At 37.9% G+C, this 10205-nt stretch overlaps 2 protein-coding genes across 2 annotated transcripts; one reads left to right on the top strand and one right to left on the bottom strand.

The window, feature by feature from the left end:
- Window positions 1-2199: 2199 nt before the first annotated feature.
- Window positions 2200-2845, bottom strand: LOC140855759 (uncharacterized). Its single transcript, XM_073252411.1, has 2 exons — window positions 2688-2845; window positions 2200-2596 (listed from the first exon to the last, which is right to left on the bottom strand). Exons 1-2 carry the CDS (start codon window positions 2843-2845, stop codon window positions 2200-2202), a joined length of 555 nt encoding a protein of 184 aa, XP_073108512.1.
- Window positions 2846-5652: 2807 nt separating this feature from the next.
- On the top strand, window positions 5653-6367 carry LOC105033698 (small ribosomal subunit protein eS17). The gene has a single exon (XM_010908593.4). It carries the CDS (start codon window positions 5725-5727, stop codon window positions 6148-6150), a length of 426 nt encoding a protein of 141 aa, XP_010906895.1. The 5' UTR covers window positions 5653-5724; the 3' UTR covers window positions 6151-6367.
- Window positions 6368-10205: the final 3838 nt, after the last annotated feature.

The following is a 10205-nucleotide window of genomic DNA, read 5'->3' as shown; positions in this document are numbered from 1 at the left end:
CGGGTCGCCCTAATCAGAAAAAGGCTCCAGCATGCGCGCATTAAATGCCAAAATATCTGAGGACGATCGCGTGCGGACATCGAAGGAGGAAGTTCGGCTATGACAATCTTTCTGTACTTTCTTCATTCGAAATTCGAACTCGAAAGTAGGGAGACTGGTGTTGGGCATAAAATACCCCTCCAGCCGAAGTTCATGATGGGAGTGACCCTCCGGGGATCCAACTGACTTTCGACCTCCGACAACATCTCTTCAAACCTCCCGGGCGGCCGAGCCTCCGCCACACTCCCAAGTTTTGCCGACGGGCAGGACCCCGCCAGCGTCGACCGGATTCCTCGTGACGTTCGGACTCCTACAGGAGCCAGACCTCGCCCCCGATTCCAATTGCAGGCAGACTTTGTCCGGACTCCTACGGGAGCCGGACCCCGCCCACGACTTCGCCTGCAGACTCCGCCCGGGCTCCTACGGGAGCCGGACCTCGCCCCCGACTTCAATTGCAAGCAGACTTCGTCCGGACTCCTACGGGAGCCGGACCTCACCCACGACTTCACCTGCAGACTCCGTCCGGGCTCCTACGGGAGTCGGACTCCGCCCATGACTTCAGCTGCAGGTAAACCTCGTCCGGACTCCTACGGGAGTCGGACTTCGTCCCTGACTCTGATTGCAGGTAAACTCCACCCGGGCTCCTACTGGAGCCGGACCTCACCCACGACTTCACCTGCAGACTCCGCCCGGGCTCCTACGGGAGCCGGACTCCACCCACGACTTCAGCTGCAGGTAAACCTCGTCCAGACTCCTACGGGAGCCGGACTTCGTCCCTAACTCTGATTGCAGGTAAACTCCGCCCGGGCTCCTACGGGAGCCGGACCTCGCCCACAACTTCACCTGCAGACTCCGTCCGGGCCCCTACGGGAGCCGGACTCCATCCACAACTCCAACTGCAGGTAAACCTCGTCCGGACTCCTACGGGAGCCGGACTTCGTCCTCGACTTCGAACGATGGTAAGTTAAGTCCGGACTCCTACAAGAGCCGGACTCCATCTCCGACCCCGGCTACGGACAAATTTCGTCCGGACTCCTACGGGAGCTGGACTTCGTCCCCAACTTCGACTGCAGGAAGACCTCATCCGAGCTCCCACAGGAGCGAGACTTCGTTTCCGACTCCAGCTACAGACTCCAACCGAACTTCAGCCGACCAGTCTGGACTCCTTGGCAGGCTGTAGTAACGGCCACAATTCTGCTCCACTCCCTGCGACAGATTCTACGCGGCTCCATTACTCCCTGGCAGGCCGCAGTAATGGCCACAGCACTGCTCCACTTCCTGCGATGGATTTCACGCGGCTCCATCACTCCCGGGCAGGCCACAATAACGGCCACGATCCTGCTCCACTTCCCGCGATGGATACCGCGTAATTCTTCCATCCTCTGGCAAGTCGCGACAACGGACGCCGCTCCACTCCCCGCGGCAGACTCCACGTGGCACACCCCGGTGATAGCCACGGGTCTACTCCACTACTCTTTGCAACAAACTCCACCTGACCTTGGACAGCCCACTGCCAGACAGTTACAGATATCGCTATCAGTCTGCTGCCCCCTCCGTCTATAAAAGGGGGACCCAGATACGTTATTCTTTAAGCTCTACTTTTCTATCCTAAAACTCTACTAAAATTTCTGTTCGAGCACTCTATTCTTGTTGAGGCAGAGAACTGACTTGAGCGTTGGAGGATCTTACCGGAGCAACCCCACCTCCGATTTAGACTTCTTTTGCAGGTCCCGGCGGCGACCGCGGCTCCCTCAACTCCAGCTTCTCCGGCGCAGGTGGATTTTTGCACCAACACATATAAATATAATAAATAAATCAGGATAGCCAATCCACTTGCATATAACCATAGTATCTTGATAGTTTTGAATCATGTATCGGGCACCACCTGTAAATGATGAAGGAAGAATTACACATTTATCTCTTGAAGAAGGGTCTGTTTCTCCTCTTAAGATAGATTCTGTAAGTCCTTTGTACATCTCTGTTCTCAAATTTTTTTGATGCAGTCGAATGTACTACAATCTAGATGATTCAATCATTGTATATGCATTAACCAGAAATTGGTGAAATAATCGTCTTGAATAGAGTACGGTTGGAGCTTCATTCTTCCTATTCTAAATCCTATAGGCAAAAAACTCTCACATGAACAATTTAATTCTCTTTCTAGAGGAACCACCATCCAAAATCTCGAAATTGGATATTCTCATTATAACCATCCTTCCCATGAGGAAATAACAATGGGTATTGCAAAGCAAGATAAGAAGGATTCAATTCAGTGATTCGCTTCAATAACCCAGACTGTGTCTCAACTGTAGTGTCCCTATTACCAGCTGAGCTCTCAAAGTCTCCAACAATTGGTGCAGCTACTTCAGATGTAGTGGGAAGATTATACCTCTTTTCATCACTACCCATTTTTTCGATGAGCCGTAGTTTTACATTAGTATAGTCTTCCTCCTGAAACTTATCCTTAACCATCCTGAATGATTTTATCAATACATTGTAGTTATCAAGCATCTCTTTCAAATCAGTAATAATTTCAGTATGTAATGAATTTGAACCACTGCATACAAAAAATCAAATATAATATTAGGTTCAACCCTATAATTATGCTAAAAAGTGTATCAAATAATATATTCTAAAATAGTACATACCTCATAGTCTTCATTCTATTTAAAACCTCATTTTGAGTATCATAAATATATAGTTGAGCAAATTTAGGAGATGATTCTGGAGTAGGTAGTAAGCTTCCAATCATATGGTAGTTTTGGCCACTCAGTTTAAAGACAGAGGGATCATTTCCATCATTCATGCTTTTATCAAATTTTTTTTTTCCATAGATGTGAAAGAGAACATCATATTGTATGATTGAATATTCTTCAAAAAATGGTTGCTTTTATTATCGTTATTTTGCATAAGAGCCCTCAAAGTTGCAGGTGGATCTCGTAATAAAGGAAGCTGAACTTTTTCTTACATACAACATAAAGAAAATTTTGGTTTCTTTGCATTGTAATATTTCATTATTCTTTCCTCATACTACATTAATGCTCCACAAAATTCACATTCCCATTCAGGATCTCCAATATCTCAATACTCTATTTATTTAATAACAGAATAATATTAATATCATATGATATGTCATGATTTATTTGCAAATAAGGACAATTAATGTGACAATGATGAGATACCTTCATTTTGAACACCAGAAAAGTCAAATTCATCTTCCATAATTTTGAAAGATAATGAGATATGAGAAAATAAAAAATAAAATTAGTAAATAAATGGTGTTCATTAGTGAATAAACTTAAAAGTTAAAAAGTAAGTAATAGCGTTAAAGATATTACACATTGCATTATTTACTGCTCCACCATTGCTTTTATTCTCATCTTCAATATTATTATTTTCACCTAGATCTATTATCTATATCACGGTCAACCTTCAACTAATGAAAAGACAATGTTATTTGAAAGTAAAGTATAAATGGGTGGAAAATGAGCCAATTTGGCATAGTTCAGGTGGCTTGGATTGGGAGGCAAGAGGGAGTTTAACATATGGAATATTAATAAATTGAAGAATAATCTCATAAATAAGTTTTGGTATTTACCATTATAAACATCCCTCAAAAGAGTCCTCGATCTCTTTTTCATCGACGTCAGATTTGGACTGCATTTGAAAATAGATAAATTTTTCATTCCTTGACTTATAGGTTTTTCATTTTCTATGTACATGAAGAATTATGTTTTCAAAAATTTTCGTATGATTTATTGACATAAAGCCTGAACATATATAAACATTACTACCTTGAAACCTATATATTGTTTGCATACATTTCTCGCTCCTGATCATTGCCCTTTTCAACCTTTTTTCTTTTGGAGTTGTGTACTCCATTAATGGATGTTCTATAATAAAGAACATAATGTTTTGCTTTGTATTGGTTTTTTAATCATAAGTTTGCAAATAGGTCTTAGATTATATCTAAATAAGTAAGGATGTTAATGATATTACCCACTAAATCTTGTACTGCTCCACCATTGGTATTATTCTCAGTATTTATATCATCACTTTCACTTGGATGCAGAAATATTATCACATGAACCTTTAACTTATGGGAGTCATTTGATTGCAGTCAACAATCATGAGATTTAATTATTTTACCTTGGATAATAACAGTTGTGCTAATGCTACTGATTCCATATATTACTTCAGTTCCTGCACAATAATGCAATCAAAAAAATAGTATTAGAGTAATATGATAAATAGATTTTTATTCTTCCATAATTAAAAAAATAAAAAGGATCAAAAAAAAGAGTTTCAATTATAGAATCTTTAATACCGAGTGAAGATAAATCAATTTCTCTGCCATCTAAATTCACATTCTGATCATTATTAGTTTTTATTACCATTTCAATAATAGGTCTCAAATTATCTCCATTACATTTGTAAGTATGTAGCATCCTTCTTTTTTTAATAATATACTTTTCAGAACTCATCAGAAGGCTACTTTGTTAGAATAAATTATCTTTTGAGGAAAACAGAGTCCCTAAATATGGCTGATAATTCGTCTGACTTGAAATCTGAAGATTAATATCCATCAATGATTGGTGAGATAATGTTGAAGCTTGCATCTTGTTAAAAAATGCAGTCGATGCACATGTTGCAGATAACAGATGGCAGTTATGAGTTTTTGTAGTTGCATCTTCTCTTGATTTATTTCCAACTCCTTTGGGCTTGGTAACACAATTGATTTCATTTACCAAAGAAGAATGAACTACATGAAATAACAGAGATGCATATGTTACTAACATTCACAATAATGTTATTGATGAATAACCTCATAAGAAAGTTTGTGTTTACCGTTTGAAACATCACTCAAAGGAGTCTTTGATCTATTCATTGATGTTGGACTTTTAGTTTCATTAGACAGATAAATTCTCTATTCCTTGAAATGTAGATGCTATGCGTATATGTTTCTCGCTCCTAATCATTGCCCTTCTTATCCTTGTTTCTTTTGGACTTCTGTGCTCTATTAATCAATTTTTTGTTGATAAATTACTGGATCCGTTAGTTTTTAACTAAAACAATTTGATGATATGAAAGATCTTCAATAGAAAGAATAATTATCCCTTGATGAACAGTTATATGCAGGTAATACATTATAAGTATTTACAACAAAACTAATACGTGATGAAGAATAGCAGAAGAAAAAAATTGCTTATCTATGCGGGAAAAGGGTTTATCCATCGATTTCTTCCATTTCTAGTCTAACTTTATAGATACATACATATAAAATGTAAAAAAAAAAATCTAATTTGAGTAAATAATAATATTAAAAATATGAAAAAGATGGATTAAATCGATGGGTTATAAAATGTTTATGTTAGTATTTATTTCTATCTTTTTTTTTGATATAAATAGACGGTCACATTATTCTAAAAATAAATATAATATAAAAAATTAGAATACAAAATATCATGTATTAATAAACTTTATGGTAGTAATAAAAAAAAATAATCATGTATTAGTATTATATATTAATGAGCTTCTCTTGCCTAAAAAAAAAAAAATTGGCTGTTTTTATGTTTTATTTATTCCAGGGTGTATAAGAGATCGAGCATGTGAGGCCGAGAAAAAACCCTAACCCTACTAAACCAAGCCAACGCCACCGGAGACAGAGAGAGGCAAGAGGAGGAGATGGGTCGCGTTCGGACGAAGACCGTGAAGAAATCTTCTCGGCAGGTGATCGAGAGGTACTACTCACGGATGACGCTGGACTTCCACACGAACAAGAAGATCCTGGAGGAGGTGGCCATCATCCCCTCGAAGCGTCTCCGGAACAAGATCGCCGGCTTCTCCACCCACCTCATGCGCCGCATCCAGCGCGGCCCTGTGCGCGGCATCTCCCTCAAGCTTCAGGAGGAGGAGCGCGAGCGCCGCATGGACTTCGTCCCCGACGAATCCGCCATCAAGGTCGACCACATCGAGGTCGACAAGGAGACCATCGAGATGCTCGCATCCCTCGGCATGGCCGACCTCCCTGGCGTCGAGAAGCAGGCCGATTCCCCCGCCATCCCCGTCTACTCCGGCCGCCCTGGCGGGTACGGAGGCAGGAGGTCCTAAATTTCCAAGTTTTGGTTTCTTCTAGATCTAAATTTATGTTTTAGTGTAAAAGTCTTGGTCTTTCTTTCTTTTCCTTCTATATAGTTATATGTCGTTGAAAGTTTTGGACTTGGTTTAGATATTTGGATTAATGATGGAGACTTGCTTACTGTTTTGTTTAATAACTTCTGTTGGATTTGGTCTTATTTGGAAGTTTCATTATATTTGTTGGAACTTATGTTCTAAATGGTTTCCATTTGTCCCGTTTTTCTTTTGGATTGTTATTGTTATGGCTTTACCGGGGATCTGTGACATGCTTATTCTAGCGGAAATCCTCAACTACAGAACTGAAAGGATGCTGAACATGAATTAGTTATTGGGTTCTTCATATAGGGAGTTCGATCTTATATTCTATCTCTCAACTCGCTATGATTTTTGTATATTTGTTTTTGCCGGTTACTTTGTGGTGGATGACACATGAATGTTGGTTATCAAACTTCAAGCAACTTTCTTGTATCGAATGGTCTGAGCAATGCAATTGGTTATCCGAATGCTTTATTTTTTGTCACACACATCATCTTTGTGGAATGCTCCAACGTTTATTTAAGCCTGGCTATTAATTTCTGATATAATTCTTTATTCATGGGTTTTTGGCTCTGCGACCGAGAAAAAAAGTATGACTCATGGAGTGTTTTTGTTGACAGGCTATACCAGTCACTGTGCTTTTGTTAGCCTCTACAATCAACTTAATTCGATAGATAGGTCAAATCTTTTTTTTTTTCCTTTAGGTTGATTTCATATATAATGTCTCATTCAAGTTGAATGCTGTTTCTGGATTGCTGTTACCTGTTGGGCTAGAGTGTTGATGAAATAGTCTAGTGGACAAGTGCATTGACTAATATGCTTTGTGTTGTTCTAATACAATGTTTAATAAGCATCATCATTTAATTGCCATCAATCTTGTTCTTCTTCCTTTCACCTAAGTTCTGTCTTACCCTTGATGCAACAAGCCTTGATGCATTCATGTCATGACTTATATTAATTGCAGTTGTGTTCCAAAGTGTCTGTCTTCCCCTTTTATTCTGGTTATATCACATCCACAGCTGAACTGACCTGACAAAATCTCGACCATAAGTAGATGGTCTCTTTTACATGTACAAGCATTTAACTCGTGAATCTTATTATGCTATTGACTTAATCTAGATGTATGGATCTGTAAAATCTGTTTCCATGCTACATCTATTTGGAACTATTTAAGGCTCTTGATTTATCAATTTAGGTTGCAATGCTGGCTTCACCATTAGCAACTCTTTCTTCCATTTGTTGTGAAAGACTGGCCAATTTAACTGTTTTGCCATTTTCATTTTCCTGTATCTTTGAACCTGTCTTGCTCTGTTCTTTTGTATACCATGACATCCTTGTTCTCTACAAATCATGGTAGATTTTTGGTGTGCAATTTATGTTTCTCAATCCTTTTCTTGAACAAAATACTTCGTTGTCATACTACAACTTCCTGATAATATCATATGCTTTTGACACAAGATAGTCACACAATATTCTAAAATGCCTATTCAGACTCTCAGAACTATTAGAGTAATCCTTATGTAGTTATCCTCCCTTTGTATATTAGATCTAAGTTTAAAATAGAGGACTTTAGTTTTTCTGCCAGCCATCAATTTTTGTCATACCCTTATGAAATGTTGTATGGCAATTGCAATTCTTTGATCTGTCTCGAATAGCCTTGTTGATTACATTGATCCACATAAATCTCCTTGTGCTTGGAAAATACTTAGGCATTTTCGAGATACTTCTACTACTTTTCATAAATTAACTTCACCATTCTCTTTCTATATAATTTTTTATTTCTTGACTGAGTTTGTACTTATGATTTTAGCATGTTTATCAATATACTGTATCACAAAGTTAAGTCTTATGACATCTAGAAGTGTTTGGATTCTATTCAGTTGTGAATGAAATCTTGTTCTTCAAGTCAGGTAATTGTATACTTTTTCAGTTTATGGTATGTAGCCATAACTTCTGGAATTCAGATAGACCAAAATTTAGCATATGCTTTGACTTAGTCTTTTGTAACTTAAAGTGGCATATTGCTAAGGTAGATGTTGATATTCTTGCTAGCCAGTCTATTTTGCTGCACATGGCTATTGGTTTCATTAGGACTCACCTCCTGTAGGTTTCATGCAGTGATGAAATAATTTATGTTGCTTTTATTTCCGTCCGCAAAGGATATTGCTTTAATCCAGAATTGACCGCTGTATAGCCATTCACCTGATATAACTTGCATTCTCGATTATTTGAAGCCGATTTTTGTTTACTTTATTTTCTTGCACCTTCATGTGGGTGCTTCCAACTAGGTGGAAAGCCTTGCGCGCCTCTTCTTCCCCCTCCCCCCTTCTTCTCCTGCCCCGTGATAGTTCCATGGCCCGCATACATTGCTGGACAGCCACACTCTTTTATACTTCCCTTTAGATTAGAAGTTGGCTGGTTCCTCCTAGTTGGAGAGAAGTTTCTTTGTTTTATTCCATGAACAATGCACCTGCCTTACTATTAAAATCTAACTGTCACATGATAATGTACTTGCTTATTTTCAATCAGCCCTTTGCAGTTTAAGTGATTTTGGATGATCGCTTTCTTCACCAACTATATATTCCTTGTTAACCACAACTTTCTTGTCAGTTATTCAGTGCACACTTACTTGACATTATTGTCATGTATTCATGAGCAATCTACTTTGGCTGTATATGTACCTTGAAGCTTCATAACTGCATCATCCTAGAACTTTATCCGGCATGGGATGCAACAGTTGCTGCAAAACGATCTTCAAATTTATAGCAACTAGTTGTTTTTATTTTACTTTTCTTTGGTGTTCTCTTAATTATCTAGACATCTGCATAGCTTTGTTCTGTAACCTCTGTGGTAAGAAGAATGAGATATTAATTAAACCATTTGAGTGAAGATGACAGCATCTTCACTGATTTCTGTGCTAGCCGTCAAATATGAGCTACTAAACTCCTGAGTCATCTCTGAGGGAGGTCAATTCATGATTTATTGTGCAAACTTCCCTTGAGAACTCTATGGATATGTGCATTGTTAGCAAGCATACCTGATTTATTTATTTATTTATTTAGCTATTTATGTATCTATTTATTTATTTATTTTGGGTTGGGCTTGGGGCGGTGCTACTGTTATGGAACAGCACACCGAGGTTGGGGAAAAAAATTAAAAAAAAAAAGTGATCTCAGGTTTCCTGGATGTGAGCATTGATCAATTTGCTGGTATATTTTAAAATTTATCTTAGTGTATATTTAAAGTTTTGCTACTTTATTTTCTGATGCTGTCATTCAGGGTATAGGGTGCTTAGAGATAGGATGCAGGGAGGCAGCAGTCTTATGATGTATTTCATAGGTGGATTTTGTTCTATGACAAGAATTAACAAGTCTTTTGTTTGACACTCAGAAACTCAACCTTTTGTTGGGACTGGTGGTTGAACTTTGGAGGGTCTGTGGTGGGTTCAGGGCTGAAATAGGATCGGATACTATCTGACGAATATGAATACAGATGAATATGGATACAGATATTATTTGAATGAAAAAATTTATATTTATATTTATTTAAAATAAATACAGATATAATCTGGATATTAAAAATATAAACATAATAATTACGGATATAAGTTGTATAATTAAATTTTATAACTATATGATCAAAGATATTACTAAATAGATGATAAATCAAGTTAATAGTATATTTATATAGTTGTATTTTTTTAAAAAAAATTAATAAATGATATATAAAATTATATAAAATTATATGTAGATTCGGATATTCGAATATGGATCGGATAGTTATTTATTCATATCCATATTTTTTTTTTTATGAATATAGATATGGATATGGATATAGATATAGATACAGGATTAGTCGGATTTTCAAATTTCTATTCATATTTAGATTGATTCGAATATGAAAAATAGATCCGAATGGATATCATCCGTACCATTTTCACCTCTAGTTTCTATGTCTTTTTGTGTCTGTCCAATCAATGGAGAAGCCTAAAC

This window comes from Elaeis guineensis, chromosome 1, assembly GCF_000442705.2.
Source record: "Elaeis guineensis isolate ETL-2024a chromosome 1, EG11, whole genome shotgun sequence".
Taxonomy (NCBI): domain Eukaryota; kingdom Viridiplantae; phylum Streptophyta; class Magnoliopsida; order Arecales; family Arecaceae; genus Elaeis; species Elaeis guineensis.
The sequence above is the reverse complement of the archived record's forward strand: the minus strand, read 5'-3'. Positions and strand labels throughout refer to the sequence as shown.

Coding starts and splice junctions, on each gene's coding strand:
- LOC140855759 (XM_073252411.1), bottom strand. CDS start 2,845: ATGAATGATGGAAATGATCCCTCTGTCTTTAAACTGAGTGGCCAAAAC. Junction 2,597..2,687: donor AATAGAATGAAGACTATGAG/GTATGTACTATT, acceptor TTTTGTATGCAG/TGGTTCAAATTCATTACATA.
- LOC105033698 (XM_010908593.4), top strand. CDS start 5,725: ATGGGTCGCGTTCGGACGAAGACCGTGAAGAAATCTTCTCGGCAGGTG.